The sequence below is a fragment of the Lygodium microphyllum genome, chromosome 20 (assembly GCF_053477565.2).
Source record: "Lygodium microphyllum isolate KBCC chromosome 20, Lygodium_microphyllum_v1.1.10, whole genome shotgun sequence".
Classification (NCBI taxonomy): Eukaryota; Viridiplantae; Streptophyta; class Polypodiopsida; order Schizaeales; family Lygodiaceae; genus Lygodium; species Lygodium microphyllum.
This window is the reverse complement of record NC_141154.1, coordinates 19,594,025-19,619,876: the sequence shown is the minus strand read 5'-3', so window position 1 is coordinate 19,619,876 and position 25,852 is coordinate 19,594,025. Positions and strand designations below refer to the sequence as shown.

General features: G+C 41.7%; 1 protein-coding gene and 1 pseudogene across 1 annotated transcript; both read right to left on the bottom strand.

The window, feature by feature from the left end:
* Positions 1-483: 483 nt before the first annotated feature.
* Positions 484-1,312, bottom strand: LOC148018721 (uncharacterized). Its single transcript, XM_087660955.1, has 2 exons — positions 1,149-1,312; positions 484-915 (listed from the first exon to the last, which is right to left on the bottom strand). Exons 1-2 carry the CDS (start codon positions 1,255-1,257, stop codon positions 659-661), a joined length of 366 nt encoding a protein of 121 aa, XP_087517081.1. The 5' UTR covers positions 1,258-1,312; the 3' UTR covers positions 484-658.
* A 218-nt stretch (positions 1,313-1,530) lies between these two features.
* On the bottom strand, positions 1,531-6,229 carry LOC148018720 (uncharacterized; annotated as a pseudogene).
* Positions 6,230-25,852: the final 19,623 nt, after the last annotated feature.

Sequence of the window (25,852 nt, the reverse complement as noted above, 5' to 3'; positions counted from 1 at the left end):
TGGGATCAACAACCATGGTCTTGTTCCGCAACAGCTTAATCCTACGTATGAACCAATTCTCGTTTAAATTTATATCCAAACCTTTAATACAATTTCAGATGGATTTTTGGAGTGGGTGCTTGGCTTTGTTAACGCAATGTTTCTAGTCTCGATAACAAAAGCTTGAAATTCAATATAGAAGATATTTTCAAAAGCATAGTATAGTAGCGAATCGAATGCAGTGGTTCTTCTATAAGATTTTGAAAGCTCAGAAATTTACTTGGTCCTAATATATTATTGCTTCGTTTGAGAAACGTTAATACATAAGAAAGTGGACTCTAAGCCAAAATAAAATGGTCTTCGTACTCTTTCACGAAACCACGTCCATGACTTGGAGAGTTACGTTGACATTCACACCATTAGGGTTTAGGAGGACGACCAAGACACGATGGAAGGCGTTCGGTACGTTCAAGTGATACTCTCAATCGGTTAAGTACTAGCACTCCGACAGAATATCACTTGGAGAAGCGGGCGGAATATCCATTATCACAAAGCATGAAACAAAAACCAGTTGAAATGAAGGATGTTCAATACAACCAGATCGAGTGGCACTCTTCCGTACGGCAACTGCAAGCTCGTTGCCAAACCGAACAAACAAACAATCTAAGACTGACAGATTTTACACCATGGCCGGAGCAGGAGCGCTGGCTGGGCCGACGTTGTTGCAATACTTTTTGACCAAAGGGCACCGGCAGTATGGATGAGTGGCAGGTAGCTTCGTTAGTTGATCTGGATCACTAGCTGCTGCTGAGACGCCATCATGCACCGCAGCAGGAGCCTTTTCGCAAGAGTCCTTGAACAAAGGGCATTGGCAGTGCACCTTGTCCGCCGTCACCTCCAGCTGCTTAATCTGCATCTCATCCACCACGTCGGCCGCTGTAACAACACACAAGAAGGGAATGGAAGCGCAGACTTAATAAGTGCTAGATGAGTCACGATTATTTGCCCAAGCATGCAGCCTATTACAGTGCCATAACGCGATTAACAGAAGACAGCAAATTGAACGATGAGTGTAATAACATATGCTTTCGGTGACACCAACACTACTGATAAAGAGTACAGACAGGCGAGCGCAAAATCGAGAGAGAGAGAGAGAGAGAGAGAGAGACCTTTGGCGTCCCTGAAAAGCTTCGCATCGGCTGTACTACGCCCGCCAGCCACAACATGTAGCAGGATCATCGCGAGGGTAATGGTAGGGATGAGAGTAATGGTCGACATGATGGCTCGCCGAGGTTTCTTGCTTCCACAAGTCGGCTATGCAAAGATTGCTAAACACCGCAGGTACAACGATAACTTCACAGCTCAGGTGCATATAATATAGTACCCGCATGCTGTTGACAACTACTGTACTGAACAGAAAGAAAAGAGAGAGAGAGTACGCCACAGAGACACGAGACAGGTGCGAACAGTTGTAGCTTTTCTATTAGTACGTGTGTGTTCTTATACAAGAGTGGCTCGCAGCCATCGTGACGGTTAGTATACTGATTCAGATTATTGTGGTTCTTGATTTTTTATTATTACATAGTTAATGGATTGATGTATTTAGTTTATCGCCAACACTCCCCCATAAACAAATATGTCAATCTGGAAACTCCATTCCGATTATCTGTGCACACTTGAAATGTTGCACAGAGCTCAGGCTTTTTGTAAACACATCTGCAGCATTTTCTTTAGAAGGCTTGTAGAGTAGTGCTATCTTTCTGGCTTCAACCTGTTCTCTTACAAAATGGTTAGCAATATCAATATGCTTAAGTTTATCTTATTGTCTAGCCTTCCGTGACGACTCTATGGCAGACATAGAATTTGAATATATCACAATAGGAACATGCACATGAAACCCAAGTTCAGTTAGGAAATTATTAATCCATAAAGCTTCTTTTGTAGCTTCAGATGCTACCTTGTACTCTAACTCGGTACTTGAAAGAGAGATAGTAGCTTGACGTTTACTCTTCCAAGATATGGCGCCTCCTGAAAGAGTGAAGGCAAAACCACCAATTGAATGCCTTGATCTTCGATCTGTGGCCCAATCTGCATCTGTATAACCAACAACTTGAAGGCCACCAATTATATTTTCTCTTCGAAAGGTTATGCCATAATTACGTGTGGTATTTATGTATTCAAGCAGACGGGTAGCTAGCACTAGATGCTCATGTCGTGGAGAATGCATATACCGTGAAAGCATACCAGAGGCAAAAGCTAGATCAGGACGAGTGCATGAAACTAAGTAGCGAACACTTCCAAGGATGCTTCTATATAGTTTAGCAAGAGGATCATGTTGCCATAGTGTTGTGTCAGTGTCAAATAGTGTGTGTTTTTCTTGTCTTAGCAATGGTAATGGTGCCCAACATTGCTTATTCACATTAGTATTAAACTTATTTATAACCCCTTCTGTGAATTTCGCTTGAGTGAGATGTAGAGTGTGTGTTGGGCGATGTCTAAAGACTTGCATGCCTAAAATATAACTAATTTCCCCCCCATCACTCATGTGAAATGTAGCAGTAAGTTCAGATTTTATTTGTTGTAGGAGTGAGGTAGATGTTGCCAGCAAGAAAATGTCATCCACATAGAGAGCCAAAATGACGAAATGGGATCCACGACGACGAATGTAGACGGAAACATCACTTTGGAGCCGCCGAAAATGAATGGACTGCATAAAGGAGTGAAAGCGAGCGTTCCACTGTCGAGGAGATTGCTTGAGTCCATACAAGGACCGTAAGAGGAGGCAAACATAATCAACATGATTAGCATTGACAAAGTATGGAGGTTGAACCATGTATATCTCTTCCTCAAGTTCACCATTAAGAAAGGCGGTTTCAACATCCATCTGGTGCATTTCCAAGTCATATTGGACTCCAACAGCCAACAATACTCGCAATGATGCAAGTCGAAGTGTGGGAGAGAAGGTCTCAAAGTAATCTATGCCAGGTTTTTGAGAGAAGCCCCGAGCAACAAGTCGCGCTTTATAACGCTCAATAGAACCATCAGGACGGTATTTACGCCAAAGGAGCCATTTGCATGTGATGGGTTTGCGATGTGTGGGAAGAGGAACAAGAACCCAAGTGTTATTATGAGTCAGAGATGCCATTTTAGCCTCCATCGCAGCACGCCAGAGATGAGCATCAGATGATCCAAGGGCATCAGTAACACTAATAGTGCCATCAAGGACGAAAGGCTAATGGCCGGAGGATTGTGCCGTTGCAACATTTAAGTGGCCAATTATATCAGCAATACTTCGAGTCTTGGCTGGAGGAGACTCGGCTGAGGTAGAAGATGAGTTGGAGTTTGGGATTGCATGAGTTGCAGGAAGGGATAAATTCTTAGAAGAGGGACGAGATAGACGGTTGGATGAGTGTTTTGTAGATTGATGACGAGAACCTTCGCGAGCCGGATTTGGAACTTGGGAGGAGCTGGGCTGATGTGAAGGTTGAAACACCGGGCTCTCATATTGAAGACGAGTAAAAGGATTACGAGGAACTCTCGTCATAGTGGTATGTGCGTCTCGGCTAGAGGTAGGAACCACAGAAGCAGTATGATTTGAATGTGACATTTGATGGGTAGGAGAGGTGAGTTGAGTAGGTGTTTAGAGACTTGCTTCAGGAGACAAGAGAACAGGAGAAGTCACCTCTCTTGGAGTTGGTGTAGCAGGTGGAGGACCTAAGGGAAGAACTATGGGAGGAGGAGGAAGGGGAGGAGGTGGAGGGTAAACAAGTACATTGTGTCTAGGTGTGGAGGACATCTCAAGAACTCCTAATGAAGGGCTAGGTTCCATAGCAAGATGAGGAGTAGGAATGCTTGGTTCGGGAGTAGTATTGCAGTGTAAGGGCTCAAGAGAGGAGGGTGTCACGATCAGCAAATGCTCCTGAAAGAGTAGATCTCGGCTAAAGGAGAAGGTGTGAGTTGTAGGATGATAAATCCGGTACCCTTTAATCCCAAATCGATCACCATAGCCAACGAAGATGCCTTGCTCAGCATGAGAAGAAAGCTTATGACGCTTGTCAGCTGGAATGAGAGTATAGCACGGGGAGCCAAAGATGCATAGATGAGAGATATCCGGTTTCTCTCCAGCCCATAATTCAAAGGGAGTGATGTTTGGAAGAGTACGATTAGGAAGCCGATTTTGGACATAGCAGGCTGTAGCAGTAGCTTCTTCCCAAAAGGATTGGGAGACACCAGCAGTTTGGAGCATAGCACGCACAGCATTCAGCAAGGTGCGATTCTTTCTTTTAGCCACCCCGTTTTGTTGTGGGGAATAGGGAACTGTAAGCTTGTGGAAAATGCCCTCTTGAGCACACTATGCTTTAAAAGCATTCGAGACATATTCACCGCCATTATCTATGCGAAGACTTCGAAGGGGCTTGTTTAGTTGCCGCTCCATAAAGGTCTTGTAATGCTAGAAATGAGCAAGTACCTCAGATTTCTGCTTGATGAAGTACAACACCATGTACTTGGACCAGTCATCAATAAAAGTGAGCATATAAGAGGAGCCAGTCAGAGAGGTGATAGGCATGGGTCCACATAGATCGGAGTGGACTAGTTCCAAGAGATCTTTAGTCTTACTCTTGGATTTTGGGAACTTGGACCTTGTCATCTCGCCAAAGATACATGCTTCGCATAAGGAAATGCGGCTCAAATTAGGTGTAAACCCTGTAACCATCCTATGAGTTTAGATAGTATGCATCGCTTGGACATGGGGATGTCCCAAGCGGTAATGCCATAGTAAGGTCTCATTATCATGAGAACCATGAGTAGCATAAAGCTCCATGCTTGGATGTATGACCTCAAGTCCCAGAGGATATAACTTGCCTTGTTTGGGGCAGATTAGGTGTGTAGGAACACCAGAACTAGAAGGTGTTTTTATGACACAATAATTATATTGGAATTCCACACTAGTGCCATGGCTAGTTAGCTCATTAACTGAGAGAAGATTTTTTGTTAAGCCGGGAACATAATGGACATCAGGAATCACAGTAGTGGTGCCTGTAGGTAGCTGCAAGTGTAGGGAGCCGATTCCAGCAGCGCTATAGAGAGCATCATCACCAAGGCAGACTTCAAATGAAGAGGACACGGGCTCATAATCATGCAACCGTGAGTGGGTTCCCGTCATATGATGTGTAGCACTAGTGTCAAGATACCAAACATCAGCAGTAGGGGTAGAGGTAGCAATAGCAGCATACAAGTGCATTGTAGTCACATCATCACTCAGGTCATCAATAGCATAAGCTAGGTTTGCATTCATACGGTTGGAAGGATTGCGAAGTTGGCGCCTCTTAGTGCGGCATTGGCGCTCTGTTTGACCTCTACGATGACAAAAGGTACATGTGGGAATAGTGGGAGTAGAGGGTTGAAGCCTCATATTGTTCCGAAAGCGAGGAGTGTAAGGGGTTTGCATGAAGGGTGGTCGCGATTGTCTAGAGAAGGTTTGTCTTGGATTCAAACCAGGCTGGGAAAGCAATTGGGATTGGCGTGATGGCAATTGTCTAGGGCGGAAACGAGAGTATGGACGAGAACCTCCGGCAAGCATAGCTAGGGGAGTGGTGGAAGAGGTGCTGGAAGGTGTTGAGAGTGTATTGGTACGCCGATTTTGAATTTGATCTTCTTGTCTTATATTAGCCAGCAGAGTTGTTAGCTTCAAATTAGGTGTATTAGAATGTTGAGAAACGAAAGACTGCCATGAATCAGGTAGCGCATTTAGCAGCACATTTACTTGAACCTCCTCGGGGAGGGTGAGACCCGCAATCAAAAGATTATCATTCACAGCTTGCCATGCTTCAAGGAATGCCTCGGTTGTTGCATATGACGCCATTTGAATCTCATTCAGTTGCTTATGAAGGAGGACACGAGAGACAACATTAGTTTGCTGGTATTGTGTCTTCAAGAATGTCCACATCGCTTCAGCGGTTTCAAGCGTCCGAACTAATTGGAGTTGGCGGTCTCCAAGATGTAGAATAATTTCTGTTCGGGCTTCGAGGTCTTTCTTCTTCCAGGCTATAATTTCATCTGCAGTAGGTGGTGCGGCACCAGCAGCAACAGGTTGTTGTGCAGGGTCAGGTTCAGCACCATTTGTCACGTCCCAGTTTCCAGCCTTTTCCAGGACCATCTTTATTCTAAGGCTCCAGGGAAGATAATTCGAGCCCTGAAGCTTTTCGATCTGGTAGAATTTGGACACTGCAAACGAACTCGCTGCAGCCATCGGTTCTTGATAAGTCCGGATCAAACCAAGAATCAGAGCCTGCAGGGAGAAGCGTGAGAGCGCTAGGAAGCCAAAGGGTTAGTAGTCGTCAGCGATTGATACCATGTTTACAACTACTGTACTGAACAGAAAGAAAGGAGAGAGAGAGTACGCCACAGAGACACGAGACAGGTGGGAACAGTTGTAGCTTTTCTATTAGTACGTGTGTGTTCTTATACAAGAGTGGCTCGCAGCCATCGTGACGGTTAGTATACCGATTCAGATTATTGTTGTTCTTGATTTTTTATTATTACATAGTTAATGGATTGATGTATTTAGTTTATCCCCAACACATGCCTCTCGAACGGCGTCTACCTGCGCCCCACTTGAGTATCGATCCGTGTGCCGCCTGGATCCTCCGCCCTCCTCGTGTTTGTAGCCTCGCGTACGCATTTCCATGTTTTGTTTATATGACAGTGAAGATCCTTGTGTAGCAAAAGCTATAAGCCTGTAGCATCACCTTCTTCATCATCATGTTAACTGTGTAGGGATGTGGGAATTCTATTCTCTTCCACTTGTGGTTAATTCACCCTCCTCAAAGACTAGTAAGGGGGAATGCGGCATGGGGGTGGTCCCATCTAGTGTTTCAAACACCCTTGAAACTAAACAAGCCAAGGCAGAATGCATAGCCTAGCATAGCAAACTAATTCAGCTTTCTTCACAAACAGGATAGATAGGGCCATTATACTCTACTCTCATTGGGCTCCTACATTTGTGCCTACACTTCTCGCGAGCCCCTCCACTATCTCCTCTATCACCTAGCACTAAACCTTGATCATGGTGCGAGACTTTGTAGGTTAGAGAAGGAAACTCGAAGAGAAGAGAAGGAATAGGTGGAGAAGAGTCTCCCACACTCACCCTCGATATATCATCCTCTCGACTCTCACACTCACTACCTTGGCCTCTCATCGTCATTGTCACCCTCTCTCACATAGTAATGATTGACATATAGAGTGAGAGATGTGCTTTTCTTGGTTGATAGCATGAGTCTTACTGTTAGAAAGATGCCAAAATAGATGGACTCATTGTTCACACTACTTTTAACGATGATGTGGGTATACTCAAGTTGGTGCCACCTCATACGATGATGTGGGTATACTAGATAAATAATGAAGTACAAGGTTTTTCTAGAGTCATGATACTTGCAATCAAATCCTTCTATGCAATTTCTTCTTTAGTGGTATTGCCGATCTTCTCTTTCAAAAGACTTATGCTATTGGATAGGAAGGTGGGTCTAATACTAAAGACTTGGGTTTATCCTCCTAGGTAATGCCTAATACTTCATTACATGTGCTAGGGTTTAACCTCCTACGTAATGTCCCATACTTCACTATCCAAGCTGAGGTTTAACCTTCTAGATAACATCTAATACTTTAATATCCTATCCATGCTGACTATATGATCAAGTAATAGTGAAGGGATAATAAATATTATTGATGAAGAGGGAGAGGGAATCACAAATTAGATGGTAAGAATATGTGAATTTGGTGACATGCTATGCAAGTGAGAGTTCTGGCATAGGTCTCAAAAAGTGATACAACCACTAGTTGAGATGGTAATTGGTGAATAACAAATCTTCTAGTTGTGAATTGTGTTTTCTTGTTAATGTATGTTTTTTTCTTTGATATACTAGAGTGGTAAGTAAGGAGTTTTAGGTAGGTTAAAAAATAAGATACATTATGATTTTCAGTTTGTAAATAGGTGGGTGAATGTTTGGTTGATCAAAGGTGGAGTTTAGAAAATGGGGCAAACATTATGCGAATGCATGATTTTTCAGCTATGTTTGGATAAATTTCTACCACAAAACTATAAAATTTTAGATATATGGGCTATTTCTTGAGTTTTCATGTTCAAAAATTTAGCCAAATGGCCAACAAAACCTTCGAAAAATAGCCTTTAGGTTAAAATTTGCCCTTAATTTTTACATTGGAACCAAGAGAATAAAGGTATGAGTAACTAGTTAAGAAGTTATGCAAGAGCATTATATACATATCATAACCGTGATGTGCCCTTAGATATGTAAGAGAGTGTTACTTGAAAAGGCCATAAAAAATCACAAATTTAATAACCGAAAAGTGTGGTACTTTGCACATGCTTGATTTATTATCCTCTTCCCATTTCTCCCTTTCTAGTTTCTTTGTTGATGTTTCATGAAAAGTGCTATAAAAAGTCATTTTATCTACCATTCATATTTATATTATAGGGATTGAAGCAAAAGGAACCATAGAGACTATACAATCATATCTTAAAAGTGATGTGAAGACATAAACAATTGCTTGGGAGAGCCAAATGATAATGATAACTAACTTTGAGTTAAGTAGCACTAGTTCTATTTACTTTGATATCCAGAATGTCTATATTACTGTCTATGGAGGTGAAATAAATTATGTAGACTAAGAAGCATTTGGTGTGAAAAAGAGGTAAGCAATAGGAAGAAGAGATAAGTTTTCCAAGCCCTAGCTTTTTCACAAATGGGAAACAAGGATCTAGCTTAATGCATTGAATTATACCATTTTCTTGCACCACATATGGGATGAGGCCCATTGCGTCTATCCTCAGCACACTTAGTTGCACATGCATGAGAGTTTGCACCCTCATTGAACACACACCTCTTACACAATATGTTGGAAAAATCTAATGCTAATTGGGAATCTTGGATACAATGTGGAAGGGGAAAGGGTGAGACATGGACCATGAAGGACTACTACCAAGGTAAAAATTAGGGCTAATTGTAGCACAAAAGGCTATTTTTTAGGTTTTCTCGGTTATCGCGCTAGTTTTTTAGGCTTGAAAACAAAAAAAAAAGCCCATATATACAAAAGATTACTTATTTTGGCCTACAATTCACCAAAAAATAGCTTGAAATTAGGGTTTTCACATAAAAATTGCCCAATTTTCTAACTTCTTTACCATTCATTAGCCAAACATTTATCCACCTACCTACAAAATAAAAATCATGGGGGTCTCTTCTTTTTTACCCTAACTACTTCAACTTAAATCAATATCTCTCATGATTATACTTTTCATCAAGAGTGTTAGGAGCATGTATGAGAGTCAAGTTAAACCTTTGAGTTGAGGGATGAGGCCTTGACAGTCAAAAGGCATAACTTAATCCAATAATCTATGTTAGCATTTGCATGGTGTATGGAAACTTCAAAATAGAATATGCAAATAATATTTCAATGCATTAATTTCTCTTTTTTGTGCATTGGGACCTTGGCATGCATGTCATGATTTTAATTGCATCTAATCTTAGATACACATGTGCTTGGGTATATTCTCATTGAGAGCATAAGCACGATATTCTTTCCAATGCATAAGGAATGTGTAAGAGCCTAGATTTTTATGAGTGGATGCATTAATGTGTGTGTGCATGCACAGACACATGTGCACACATGCATGCATGCATATGCATATCCATGCTTAGAGTGTGATATATGATATGCATAATTATGAATGTTTTGATGAGGTTCACTATGTGTATTGTTCTCTTTATGTTGCTTGAATAATCCTTTCATATGTGTGCATGATAAAGAGATATTTGTATCTCTGTGTCTTATGTGTATACATATGCTTTTTGTCTAGTATAGGCTTCTATTGTTGTGGAGGCCTTACCCACAAAGACAGAAAAAAAAGAAGCAAATGTAAAGCATTATGGAGAAAAAGACAAAAAGAAAGTAAGAAAGAGGAGAAAGAGTCAAAGGGTCATCACTTCCTACTGAACATGAGATGATTGTTAATAGAAAATAGGAGTCCAAGTTTGCAAGGAGAAAAAACAAGAGGATATGTTCTTTAGCAAGCTTGATTGGAATTGAAAAGAAGAAACTCTATACAAGTGCAAAGTACGTACAAGAGGGCATTGTTTTTAGTAAGCATGATTGGGAAGAACAAAAGAAATTTTACAAAAGTATATATTGTGTTTTCACGAGTCCTTTTCAAGGAAGATTCAAAACAAAAATTACATAGAAATACATACTAAATAGTGTGTTTTATGCGTCTTTTTAAAAAAGATTTAGTAGTTAGAACTAGTGTTGAGATTGAGAGAGATAGAGACGGAGTGAGGAGCAAGCATGCCCTCTCTTCTTCATTCATTCATTCTCACATAACCACACACAAAGAGTAAGTGTATACAATAGTACTAAGGTCCGTAGGACCATTCACACTGGGTCTAAGACCACCGACTTATTTAATGTCCCCCCACACTTGCTGATACAGCTGGACAAGACTAATGTCAGTCATACATACTAGCAAGAGAATAGTATGAGCTTGATATTCTAACACTCCCCCTCAAGCTCAAATCATCTGATGAACTCCAAGTAGTTGTCTAAAACTACTAAACTTATCTTTACCCAAAGACTTGGTAAAGATATGTACAACCTATTCATCAGTCTTCACATGCATAAGATCTACTCTCCCTGCAAGAACCATCTCTCTGATAAAATGGTAGTGTACCTCTATGTTTTTTGTCCTAGCATGGTATACTGGATTCGTTGCCAGGAGTACACTACTGAGATTGTCACATAATAAGGTCACTGGAGCATCCATCTGAATATCCAAATCAGCCATAAGCTTGAGCAGCCATGAAATCTCACATGCTGCCAATGCAGTACCCCTATACTATGCCTCAATACTAGACAATGCAATCGTTGGTTACTTCTTGATGCTCTAGCTGATCATGCCACTTCTAAGACCAAAAGCATAATCACTTGTAGATCTGCGATCATATGAGCATCTTGCCCAATCGGCATCTGTGTATCCAACCAGTTTCAAGGGCTTATCTCTCATATAGAACAACCCATAATCTATAGTGGACTTAACATATCTCATAATCCACCTAACAGTATCCAAATGTGGCTTCATGGGCTTCTGCATAAACTGACTTATGAGCCCAACTGCATAACTCAAATCCGAACTAATGATGGTCAAGTAGATTAGACTTCCAACCATCTGCCTATACATAGTCACATCCTGAATTTCAGCTCCAATGTTAATGTCCAGCTTAACATTCTGATCAAGGGGTGTATCCAATGGTTTGCATTCAGCCATGCCATACTTCTTCAGGATTTCCATGGCATAATGTTTCTGCATTAGCCATAAACCATTTTTAGCCTTGATTACCTCAATACCCAAAAAGTACTTCAAATCACCTAGATCTTTCATGTCAAATTCAGATTTCAGCATCTTCATTACATGCTGTATGCTCAAGTCATCATCACCAGTGATTATTAAATCATCAACATATATGACCAACACTACTAACTGTCTTCTTTGTAAATAGGCTGTGATCAGCTCTACCAACAGTAAATCCCAACCTCTACAAGTAGTTACTGATCTTAGTATGCCAAGCTCTCGGAGCCTGCTTCAGCCCATACAGTGCCTTTTTCAGCTTGCATACATAATGCTGAAAATCAGGGTGAACATATTCTTCTGGCTAAACCATATAGACATCCTTTGCTAAGTCACCATTAAGAAATGCATTCTTAACGTCCATCTGCTATTATTTCCATCCTCTAGCAGTAGCCAAGGCAATCATAGTGCGTATGGTTGCCATCTTGGCAACAGGGCTGAATGTTTCCTCATAATCAAGTCCATACTGTTGGGCATATCCCTTAGCAACCATCCTGGCTTTGTACCTTTCCACACTGCCATCCGACTTACATTTGATTTTGTAAACCCATTTGTATCCAATTGTCTTTTTTGCTTCAGGCAATGACACAAGATCCCATGTCCTATTTCTAGCCAAGGCATTCATTTCTTCATCCATGGCTGCACACCAGTTCTCATTTTCCACTGCTTGAGCATATGTGCCTGGTTCTTTGATCTCCATCACTTTTGTCATGCAAGCATAATGCTTTGCAGTGTAGCCACTATATGTCAACCTGTCAACAGGGTATCTGACCCTCTGTGAGCGTCTAAGCTATGGTGCATTGCTCGATTCCCCTCTCTCATGAGGTGGAATGTACCTGCTCTGCCTTGCACCAGGCGTATAGATAGTCGGAATACCAAGTTCACTGTCTAAAGTGTCAGTAGACTCATATCTAGAAGTCATTCTACCAAGTGTCATCATTCCAGATACATCCTCAATAACCTTCTCTTTTCCTTTGTCTGTGACATCATATCTCCCCCTCACTGACATACTGGCGTCAGTGGATGGTGAGCTTCTCAATCTCCCTGTCTATGGGGATGTTGTCTGACTACTAGGTCCTATCATATCAATGCTCTATTGCATATCAACTGTGGATACATGAGTAGAAGGCATATGTGATGGCACTATAGCCGGTGATACATACCAAGAACCCATCTCATCAAAAATAACATCCCTGCTCACTAAGGTCTCCCTGGTAGAGCGATCATAGCATTTGTATGCCTTCTTCTCCTGCGAATATCCAATGAAAACACACTTATGCACTTTTGGATCCAGCTTCTTCCTTTTTTCATCTGGAATATGCACATGAGAAAGACATCCAAAAACTTTCATGTGACTTACATCTGGCTTATAGCCATACAGCTTCTCAAACGGTGTCATCTCATGAATACCTACAGTGGGAGTCCGATTCAAGATATACATGGCTGTCATAATAGTCTCAGCCCAATAATAGAGTGGCATCTTCTTCTCATTCATCATGGCACAAGCAGCTTCCATCAAGACCATGTTCTTTCTTTCAGCTACCCCATTTTGTTGAGGAGTGTAGCTGTAGTTAAGTTGCTTGCGTATGCCATTTTGAGCCAAAAAGTTATGAAACGCATTTGATACATACTCCCCACCGCTATTTGATCTCAAGCAAGAGATATAATAGTTAAATTCCTTTTCAACTTGCTTTATAAACAGCTGAAAAACAGCAAACACCTCATCCTTTGTCTTTAGAATGTAAACCCAAGTATAGCGATTGTAATCATCAATGAATGTCACATAATACTTCGAGCCTCCCATGGATGCATTATGGGCTGGCCCCCAAACATCAGAGTGCACTAACTGCAACGGACGTGTACTCTGCCTTACATGCCTGACAAATTGACAAATGGCAACCTTGACTGCTTACCAAACTGGCAAGCATCGCATACATGACCAATATCTAAATATTGGAACTTGGGTAGACCTGTAACAAGCTGCTTTTTTTGCATAACTTGCAACCTTTTCAAATTTACATGCCCCACTCTCTTGTGCCAAATTTCCAAGTCTCTAATAGTGCCAGAACCAAGGGCAAACATAGCTAAATTCAGCTCTGGCAAGGTAGCATCAAGAGTAAACATTCTGCCATTCTTGTGACTGCGAGCTATCAACTTGCATCCATTACCAAACTCTTCAATAAAGCAACCATGCTTGTTGAATCTAACCTGCAAGTTCTGCTCCGTCATCTAACCAAACAAACAATAGGTTCTTCGTAATCGAAGGAACATGCAATACATCATGCAAATTTTTCTTTTTTCCATCATCAACCACAAGAGGCACTTTGCCTTTATGCTCAATGCTATGCTGCGTGCCATCACCTGTACAGACATAGCCATTTTTTTCAGCCACCATATCAGTGAACCAATCACCATGATGAGTCATATGGTTCGATGCCCTTGAATCAATGTACCAAATTGCATCATCAGTGCATTTTTCAGCAACTCTGTCTTTTATATACTGCATGGCAAATAATCTATCTCCTGAAGTATCATTTGCCTGACTAGATGTAGCAAAATGTCCATGTTGTTTGCATTTCTGATTGCCCTGCTTCTTCTAGCAGTCCTTGGCAATATGCCCATACTTCCCGTAGTAATGACAATCCTTATCCTTGTTCGGATTGTCGGATGGACGTTGCTATTGCCAGGAGCCTCCACCTCTAGGGCTAGATCTCTCCCTACCTCTAAAGTTTCCACCACCTCTTTTATTCGATACCTACTGGTTGTTAGTGCCATAGGATGCATTTTGCTGGCCTCATCTGCAAAATCCATAGCCTCTACCACGTTTTCCATGGCCACGTTGATTGGAATAAAAAACTCATTCTTGTTTTTAGAACTGCTAGATCCTGCAACAGCCAAATCAAGCTTAACCTCTTCATAGATAAGCAATGCAACTAGCTCATTGAAATCACGCATTTTAGCCCCGTACAGACACAGAAGTGTCAAAAGACTTATACTTAGGCCCCAAGCCATTCAAAGTCACATCAACCATGTCTTCATATTCAACCTGTGAACCAACAAATGCCAACTGATACACAATGGTCTTAACCTCCATGACATAATCCCGTATAGATTTGCTCTTCCTCTCCATGTTGTTGAACTTCTGCTTCAACTGTATCTTCCTGGCACTTGTGGTTGTGCCATAATACTTGACCAAAATGTCCCATGCATCCTTAGGAGAGCTACAGTTCATTATCTGCATTACCATGGCATCTCAGATACATAAAGAGAGCTAGTGCAAGACTCTACAAGCTCTTTCTGTCCAAGCTCGGTGTAATCTCGTCTCTGATCAGTCGATCTGGGAGCTCAGGTTCAGCTTCCGCTCCAGTCACCAACTCCCAATAGCCTTTCCCTATTAAGAAGTTCTCCATGCGAAACTTCCATATGGCATAATTGTTATTATCAAGCTTTTCCCCTACTATCTGGGCCATGTTGTATGTCCTTTCTGCATTTTTCATGCTCTAGACTTTGCTTGACTACCTGCATACCAACAAGTATGACTAACCAAGTTCAATCCTGAACTGTTTATGACAGTTTTTTGCAATTAATTGCAGTAAAAAACGAGGGTATTTCAGCTCAATGACAGCTCAAAATAGTCCACAACCAGTGGTCTAACTCACAAGTATAACAGTCAATACATATGCTTTAGAGTTGCTTCAGTTTAAGCTCCTGCAACCTCACAGCTAGGATAAATACATACAGTCTGAAAACTGTAAACTGTTAGTGACCAGCAGCTTATTCAAAGGCAAAACTGAGTCATATACATGTCATACATGTCCCAAACCTTCATAGACAGCTGCTAGTACATGTAGTAGTCCAAGCATAACCATACGGGCACAAAACAATGCATAACCAGCAAGTATAGGTGTCAAACTTCTTGTTCATAGGTTGCATTCAGAAAATGCTCGGTGAGATCAAGCCTTTTTAGCTCCAAACTAGCTCAAAAAACATGCCAAACATCCACTTTAAAGTGTCAAGGTCACTACATGACCATATGGGCACCCATAACCAAGATGTCTTCAATAGCCAGTTGCATACATTGCAATTATAGTTTGTACTCAGCCAAGACACTGTAAATGCATTCAGTTTCAACTTCAAATTTTAGTTTTTAATCATGCTTAATGCTGAATTCAATGCTCCAAGAACTCCCATATATATTCTCAATGGCACACAGTTGTTATAGATCAACAGTGTCATAACATGCTTCAATAGAAGATAGTGCTTGCTGCGCGCATTCAATGACAGTTTTCAGCCTGTCAATGACTTCCTAGAACTGAGCATTTCAGTCAATAACTTCAGTCCATACCATATTAGTCAATGCATATGTCTTCACAAATATGTATATGCTCAATAGACCCTTTTGAGCATGCCCCGAAGCCTCAATCTTTAACTTACTGTCAAGTACTTGCTGAATATTCACTGTACACAGTAGTTTTGGACAGATTTAAAATCTGCAATCAACTCTCAAAGTTCATATCTCATTCCCAGTCAAGCATTTGCATGCCACAAGTCTTTAGCAACCTTGCCAAGGCTTGTTTATAAGCCAAAGATTAGTCTATGACCAAGTACTAGCATGAAGTACAATAGATGTATTCAGCCTAAAAACAGGTGCAGTTCGCACAGCCTGTAGATCTGATTCTAGCAGCTACTGTTGATGATAATGATGATGATGAACACTCAGGTGTGCTCAAGGATGCTCCCAAAGACTCCCAGACAAGTCTTCACTACTGCCATGAAGCATAGAGTCTGACATGAACAAATGCCTACCTTGTGTTAGAGCAATGGAGGAAAATGACAGTCAGTCCTTTTGTTCTCTTCAACCCTAACAGTTTCATCTTCGAGTCTTCTTCCTGTATGCACTCCACAGAGCCTAGTCATAGGTGCTCTGATACCATGTTGAGATTGAGAGAGACAGAGACGGAGTGAGGAGCAAGCATGCCCTCTCTTCATCATTCATTCATTCTCACATAACCACACACAAAGAGTAAGTGTATACAATAGTACTAAGGTCCGTAGGACCATTCACACTGGGTCTAAGACCACCGACTTATTTAATGTCCCACACTTGCTGATACAGCTAGACAAGACTAATGTCGTTCATACATACTACCAGGAGAATAGTATGAGCTTGATATTCTAACAACTAGTTCTCAAAAGACAAGAGGACGCGCGAAAGTTAGTATTGCTATTTTAGACTTCATTTATACCAAGTCAAAGAGAAGAAATAGAGAAGGGGAAAGGGACTTGAAGAAAGATGTCTTGCTTCTCCAGAAGGGGAGCTTTTGAGGTGGAAGATCGCTTAGTTTTTTGAATGGTACATTTAACACTTTGGTATAGACATTGGAAGATAAAGTAAGGCTTTAATAGGTATGAAAGTATACAATTGTTATTGGAGAGGAGGAAAAAATGAGGACAAAAGGAAAAGAAATCACAAGCTATAGAAGACATTATAGCTTGCATTAGAGGGTGATATGGTAGTCTATTCAGTGTATGCAAGGCTATTGAGCAACATTATGAAGAATAGAAAATTGGATTTGAGAGATTCAAGATAGTCTCATATGTTATTCAACAAGAATATAGTTGTCATTTAGATGGGAGTTGACATAGGAGGATTCATCTTGGGAGAACATTATAACCAACATGTTGGATCCCATGCAAGTCTAAAGCTAAGGCAATAATTACTCATTTATATGGGTGAATGCTCTTAGAAAAGGCTCAAAGGACTTTGATACGGTGTCTAATAACATTTAAACAAGGATTGATTGGAGATGAGAACTTACAAGATTATGCCATAGTAGCGTACTATCTCAATTCATTATTCAACAGTAGTAGAAGAGCTGGCAGAGGCACAAGCAGTGTTTGATATGCTTCCTTATCAAGATCTAGGCACATGGAATGCCCTAATCACAGGATATGCACAACTTGGAAAGGCTAAAGATGTATTTTATATATTTGACAAAATGAGGGCACAAGGCATAAAACCAAACTTGATAACATTCAGTAGTGTGCTTAAAGCATGCAGTCACACAGGTCAACTGGGTAAGGCACAAATCTACTTTGAAAGCATGAGTGAAGACTATGGCCTCATTCCAACGGTGGAGCACCTCACTTGCATGGTTGATCTCCTTGTTAATGTAGGCCTTCGAACATGCATTGTAATTGAATAAGAAGAATCCAGTGGCTTATGTCTGTATGTCTAATATATACTCGGATGCTGAAAGGGAAAAGGAGTCGTGCTTTGAGGGGAAAAAGAGAAGCTTTTGGGCTATTTTTAAAAGGAGGCTTTGCCACGGATGGCTATTTTTGAAAAAGAAGGCTTTTGGGGGGAAAAAAAAAAGGGAGAATTATGAAGAATCAAAGAAAAACAGAATTCGGAGGGGGAGAAGGAGTCGACACGCAGGGGAAAGGGGCTCGCAAAATTTGCCTGGCACGAGAGAAAATTGGAGGATGATGTCGGGGGATTGTTCTGTCGTTCCCTTATAGGAACTGGGTGAAGGGATTGCTCTCGAATGCTAGCTCTGGTTTTGTATGCCGTCATGACCCAATGTATTGTGGATTTAGAGGCAGGCACAGGACGCTGTGGTATGGTGGATTGCACCCTGGGAACGCGTATCATGATGCCTTAATTCCAGGATTGAGGAGATATACTGTACTCTACTGCTCAATGGGAAAAAGGTCGGGCTGCAGGGGAGCGGAGAACAAAAGCCCCAATCCATGTCACCAAAGGAAGATGAGTATTTGCCTTGCTAATTATTGAAAAATTGATCGATATCTGCAGTCGAAGATCCAGAGGATCCAGAGACGGCCATGAGAAGCCTTCATGTAAGCTGCGAGTTTTTCTTCTGATCCATGCACGGAAAAACGGGGCCAGAGAGAGAGAGGATGAGACCTCTCGGATGGTGGCTCATGATCGTAGGATTGATCCGTCAGTCATCGGTATGATTCGGGTTTGTCGATATCTGGGCGTTGCGATTGGCCGTATTCTCTCAAACCACTATGACTGAAATTCATAGGAGGACCTTTGGAACATGGACACTCTTGACTTGAACATCGATTGTGTGGATGCTGTTGGAATTGGACAAGACAAAAAGCAAAACTTCTGTGAAGCAACAGTAAAGGTTCCATTTTGTTGTCAATTTCATTGATTAGCTTCATTCGCTCCATGTATTCCCATCAAAGAAATGGTATGGAATCTGTTGGTACCCATCTTCGAAGAGGAACTGGACAGAAGGAAAACGGAGAGGATTAGAATTGAAAAGGATTTCGGGAATAAAAGAATGATACATATGGTATATATGAAACAGAAAAAGACACAGGAGAGCTCAGAATGAAGAAGAAGACGAGCTCAGCTTGGGCACAATGAGCAGGCTATTGAGCTATATCATCGGATGCAGCAATCTTCTGCTATGTTCAGGATGGTCATGAAGGGTCAGCTATTAAACTTTCCCATCAAAAACAGGACAAGGGCATTGAGCCAAACATTGAAACTTGGAATGCAGTATTTGGAGTTTATGCCCATTAAGAGCAATTTCAGGAAGCATTTCATCTTCTATGGATAATGTGTCAAGATGGTATACAAAATGTGAAAGCCTGCTGGATGCAGTAACAGTGTTTGATCTTCTTGAGGATCGTAAAGAGATTACATGGAATTTAATCATCACAGGCTATGCCCAATGTGGTTGTATTCAAGAAGTCATTCTTTCAAATCTCTTTTCACAAACTACATACAGTACCAGGATTTCAGCAATCTACATTGAATAGTGTGACAGTTATTGTGTCACAATTTCAGAGATGTTCATTGTGTATGCAGATGCTAAACTACCCATTCCACCCCCTCTAATCCTGTGCATCCTCCGGATGGGCCAACTACCCATGATCATTATCATCAAGATCCACAAACAAATCAATCTCTTCGTTATGCATTTCCGGTAGATCAACAAGATTTTCAACCATATCATCTGTCTCTTCCATTGGAGTTTCTTGTCGTTGCTCTTCTCTTGAAAATTCTTCCAATGCATAATCCTCATCATCTCTTTTCTTAAAAATCTTGATTCTTTTTCCAGCAATAGGCACTCTAAGCATTGTCCCATCCAATTCAGTCAGCTCATATGTTGCATTATCAAAGACATGTCTGACTATGTACGGCCCAAACCATCTTTTCACCATCTTTCGAAGTGCAGTATGCTGATTTTCAAGGCTGCTATCAAAGACCAATACCCAATCTCCCTCTTCTATTGCTCTAGGCCGCAAGCGATGCCTGCTATCAAACCTGTCCTTGTTCCTTAGTCTAGCAACTTTCAACCTGTCAATAGCTAGCTGAATATCCTCAGGTCTCCTCTCCAACTGTCGAATCCGAAGAGCTAAGAGCTCCTCTCTCGTCAAATCCTCCTGCCAAGGTAAAACTGACCAAGTCAAAGCACAAGTCTCAATCAGCATAACAGGTTTCTGACCATACATCAACTCTGCAAGCATATATCCTGTGGTAACACTATGAGTCCTACGATCAGCCCATAAAGCAAATGGTAGAAGTCTCGGCCATTCTCCAATCTGTCCTCTGCATGCTTTGGCTAATGCTTTCACTATTGGCGGATGCCCTCTTTCACTCATCCCATTTCCCTCTGGATTGTATGCTGTGGTTAGAGCCAATTTGATTCCTAGCTGAGAGAAAAACTCCCTAGCTTCATCTGCATCCAATTCACCACGATCCGCAGTGATCTTACCCACACAACCATACCTGCAGAAAATTTCCTCCAATAAGAACTTACACACTGCACTAGTGGTCTTCGTTCTCAAAGATCTGCCCTCAACATGATTGGTAAGATCCTCTCTAGCCAAAACAATGTACCTCATCTGCCATAGACCCATAGGCATGGTAACCAAATCAACTACCCACTTATAATGAATGCATAGCGGATAGGTCGGATGAAGCTCATCTCTATGACGCACTACTGAATACATCTGGCAGTCTCTGCAAGTCTCAACAAAGTGAGAAACATCTCTTACATGCCTTTCCACCAATATTTCTCCTTGATTTTCTCATAAGTAGCCCATACTCCTCTATGACCAGCCCAAGGACTCTCATGAAACTCCCTCATCACCTGTAACTGTGTCTCTCTATCGCAGACAACCCGCAAAGGTAATCCGCCTCTTTTCTTCGGATGCTTCCAAAGAAATCCATCCTTGAGAAAATAACCATAGGCTTTCCTTCTGATCTTCTTGAACTCTTCATCTGTCCATTCATCTCTTTTGCTTAGTGTACTAAGGTACCTGCCAATCTGCAACCAATCTCCAACATAAAGTTCTTCTGTAAAAGCCATAATATCAAAGACATGACAAACATGATCAACCATAGTGGCTGAAATTTCTGCATCATCCTCTTCTGCAAGTAGAGTCTCCTCATCATCATACCTGGCTCTAGACAACATATCTGCCACTGGATTATCCTTCCTTGCTATGTGTTTAAATTCCGGATTTAATGACTTAATGTATGCAATCCATCTCAACATGGCTATATCCGGAGTAGAGCAACTCGTGATCATACCAATCAATGGCAAGCAATTTGTCTCTACCACAACTGAAGCTCCAATAAAGTACTCCTTGTCACATTTGAGAGCCGTGACAATCCCCAATAACTCCCTCTTGATTTGCGGATATCTCCTCTGTCTCTCGTTTAGGACTTTCGCCCCAAACCGAATAGCATACCTATTTCCATCTGCATCATCTTGACCCACAACCCAACCTATGCCAATTGGACTAGTGTCAACTGTCAATACAATAGGCCTATCATAGTTATAATCCGCTTTCCTGAGAGTAGGAGCATTCTGCAATAACTTCTTCAATTTCCGCATGGCTTTAGTGTGGCTCTCATCCCAATAAAATTTCTGCCCCTTTCGAAGCAGCTGATACAAACAGTCTGCAATGTGTGCAAAATGAGGTATCCAAATCATATAAAACACACAAGCACCAATGAATCTCCGTACCTCTGAAGTAGTAGAACAATACTCTACAATCTTGCCTATAGCATTCACCTTATCAGGTGAGGGTTTCCTGCCATAATATCCACACATATGCCCAACAATAACAACCTCATTCACTCCAAAAACAAATTTTTGCCCTGAAAGTGTCAAGTTCACTTCTTCTAACCTGGCCAAAATCTTCTCACATGCTGAAATATGATCAGCCACAAAGCATCTGCATCCCTGCTCATTTAGGCTCTCATTCTTCTCTTCTTCTGCACACCCCTGAATGGGCACATCATCCAAGAAAGGCATAGTAAGCTGAGGTATGTAATCACGAAGGACCTTATGCATGGCATTCATCATATGCGCAACAGAATTAGTGGCACCTTGAGGCAAGGTACACATCCTCACAAGCCCAATAGGAGTTCTCATGGTGGTTATGTCCCTGCTTTCCAAAGCCAGCTGAAACTGATCATAACCTGAATACAAATCACCCAAAGAATAGACGGCACATCCAGCAAATGCCTCTTCAAACTCATCCACAACTGGACCTATACCAACATTCCTGATAGTAACTCTGTTCACTGGCTGCATGTCCTGAATAAATCGAAGAGTACCATTCTTCTTTGGAACTGTAAACCACCTGTTTGAGTATGGTGCCGATGAAGGCTCAAGGATTCCCATCCTGATTTTCTCATTCAATAAATCAATCAGCTTTGGCAAGTGTGCTTTAGGCACTGGAATAGGTCGGAGATTCCATGGAATATGAGGAATAGTAAAAATGACCATAGGAGCAACAATATCAGGATTCACACATCCAATCTCATGTGGGACAAAAGCAAATCCCCTTCCATGACGCTCAAGCATCTCCTGAAAGCATTGCTTCTCCATGGGTAACAAGAAATCACTATTTCCTGTTTTCAATTCAGCAAGTGTCTCTGCTGAAAATTTATGACCAATATGCTCCGGATTCCTCAAAATTTGCTATTTAGCAGCCCTCTCTATTTGCTGATCACTGTCAGGTGGAAGCGGTACAGCAACCGGCTTCACCTTCTTATCCACAGTTTTGTATTTCGTGTCAACCCTGGCTTCATGATGCTCTTCTGCATTACATAAACCTTGCTATAAATCAGCAATTCTGCACTCCAATGGCTGAATATTCTCAGCCCTCTACTCTATGGACTGCATAGAAACAGCCCCAAACTCTGAATGCTGAAATATTTCAGCAGTAAACTCTGTTGGTTGAAAATTTTCAGCCCTTTGTCTCTCTGAAAGCTGATCATAACCAGCTGGAAACTCTGTTTGCTGAATTTCTTCAGCACTTAACACTCTTTGCTGAGTTTCCTCAGCCTCTGACTCAATCTGTGACACAAAATCTGCAATTTCATTAAACATGTCCAGGGATTGCACTAATACATTACCATGACAATTCAGCATATCAGTTTTCAGCATATCTCCCATCTCTGTCATCGTATCTGCACAAATCACACTGTCATACATACCATCTATGTGCTCATCATCCTCCAAAATTCCTGCATTTTTCAAATTTTTCTCCTTCCCGCATATATACTGCCTGGCAGCTCTAGGCAACCTAGAAGTCTTCTGATAACTCATTGAACTGTTTGCTGAAATCCCAACATAACCGGAGGAGAAAACATCGCTGCCAGGAGGCGAGAACTCCAATCTCCTCTGCTCTGTACCACTGTCGTCTCGCGAAACGGCGGTACCTAATGAAAACCCGAATCCCTCACAGTGGGAAAGGGTGCATCTCTGAGAGTATCCCTGTTTCTAACATGGTTCACACATACAGTCATAAACTGAACTGCTCTCATACCATCTTTACTGCGAATCCGTGCATAAGCAGATCCATCATCCATGACCTTTGTCTCCATGCACATCTCTGTAATGAATGGCTGACCAAGAATTATGGGATAAGAGCATGAATCCTGCACAAAGAAATGAAAATCCTCCTCTACATCACCAATAGAAACCTTGACACTAGGGCAAGTAGCATATAAATCACCTGCAGTGTTATTGGCGACTCTCATGCGCCACCCATGCTCTACATCCATAGGCCATCTGTTACTCTCATAAACTCCACGAACTATGAGATTAATCTCTGAACCATGATCAACCAATGCAACATAAGGCATCTGTTTCTCTCCAATCTTTACCATCGTCTCTGTAGTTGCCCTAGCCCAATGGCTCCGCGAAAAGTGATTACGCGGTATCAAAACAGGCTCATCAATTTCAGCATAATGCATAGGCTGAACCCTCTTCTCTACCTGCGGCAAAACAGAAGCATTATCAACCATAACCTCATCATCATTATCATCATCCAACTCTCCAATCAAAACTCCCTGTGTATCAGTGGTAGCCAATGCATGTCTTTTCCTCTTCAGGACCTCCTGAAACTGATCCTGAAACTCTCTTTTTGAGATGCCCAAAATCTCAGAAATAGTGAAAGTCACCTCACTGCCAAGTATCTTATCATTAAAGATTTTCTTCATGTTTGTAGATGTCTCAATATCGGACATCAATTTGAATCCTGGCTGCTTTCTCTCTCTAGGCTCTTGCCTCTTTTCCCTCTTTTGAGCATCCTCCATCTGTCGATCTGGCCCTGATCGTGAAGACGGTCCTGCAGTAGGTGGAGTAACAAACTCACCCCCTCTAGTCTTCTTAGCTGCACTTGGATTTTCTTCATCCCTCTTACGCTTCTCCTCAACAAATACATCTGCACCATGAGATTTAGCCAAATAAGCATAAATAGAATACCTGTCAACAGGCGAGTCCCAACATGTCTCTGATCTTATGCTAGAGCCTGCGCTAGTCAAAACAATTTGCTGAATTTTCCCCTTGTTTGCAGTCTCCATAGCATAAGTCCATAGTGCGGACTGAGTCTCTGATCCCTTCTCAATCTGTACTCCATATGCAGAAGCATCACCTCTAACTGTCACATAAGAAGTACGCGCAGCCATATCCTCCACTAACTTCTTCATTCCACCTTTACCAAAGTTGGTAGCAAGTGGAGCTCCTGTCTCAGTCAACCAAATCTTACCATCTTGCCCCCAATATACCAAATTCTGCCTCCTTGCATCCTGGAAAGAGTCACAATCCCTGCAATGCTGATGCTCCGTACTATCACACCAAATACATCTCTGATCTCTCCTAGGAGCACTAGGAGCACTCCTAGGTGCAGTAGGAGCACTAGAAGAAGTAGTAGGCACAGTCGAAGCAAACTGCTCCTTCAACTTACCCACCAACTCCGCTTTGACTGACTCAAGTGTCAAATCTTTGATACCTTTGATTATATCATCAATAGAAGTAGGCACCGATGGAGCGGATGGTTTTGGAGCAAAAGGTGTAGGCATCGGTCGTGGGACAGGAGGAATAGGTGGAGTGGAAATAGTAGGCACTGGCATAGGCCAAGAAACTGGCTGAGGAGAAGAAGAAATAACAAGGATAGAAGTAGGCATAGGAGCAGATGATGGTGTAGGTGTCATGGAACCATTCTATAGGCGAGTCTTCCATATCCTCCTCTTGGTCAAAGTCGAGACTGCATCCTGAGCATCCTGCCAATCAGTTTTAAGACCCATAGGCTTCGTGTGATCTTCAAGAAGCTCACCCAATTCTTCTTGAAGAGCAAGATCTGCAGCTTGCAAGAAAAACTCAACTTTTTCAACATCCAATGCTCTTTGTTCAATCGCATCAAGTTGACTATACCTCTCTTCGAATTCTCGAATCAACTCCGAAGCAGCAAGACCTTTGTTTGGCATGTAGACCCACTCTCGGAATGACCGTCGAGTAGCCATACCAAAGTCCTCAAGGAAGTATTCTTCTTTTAGAGCCTTCTTAAAATCTTGCCAATGTGTATTTTGAATAAAAAGATCAGTCACCTTTGTCCTCAAAGCAGGTGTGACAAGACGAAGGAAGTACTTACTCATAAGTCTAGCAGGAACTCCAAAAAACCCCATCTTGATCTCATATGTCTTCAAATATGCTGAATCATTACGCCCATAAAATAGCTTCTTCTCACTCTCAACTGCTTCAATAGCCTTAGTCGCGCTGTTTGCATTCTCCTGCTCCGAATAGAGTTGCCTTTGCTGAGACAACTGCTGTTGATGCAATTGTTGTTGCTGCTGTATATACATTTGTGTTTGCTGATTTTGGAGCTGCATATACATGGACATATTCTGCAAAATCTGTTTTAGATCCTCCATTGAAGTACTTGACGCAACAGTCATTGATGGAGCTGAAGTAGAGGCAGCTGGAATTGTAGAAGAAGCTGAAATAGAGGCTGAAGTGTCTCCCATCCTGAAATTTCTGCGACGCTTTCACGTCGGGTTCACCAAAGATGTCGAAGGGTTTTCGAAAGCCAAGTCGCGACCACTAAGGACTTTGAATAATTTCAGGATAGAAGATTCAACATGTGAATAATCCTATTGATCAATTTTCCACA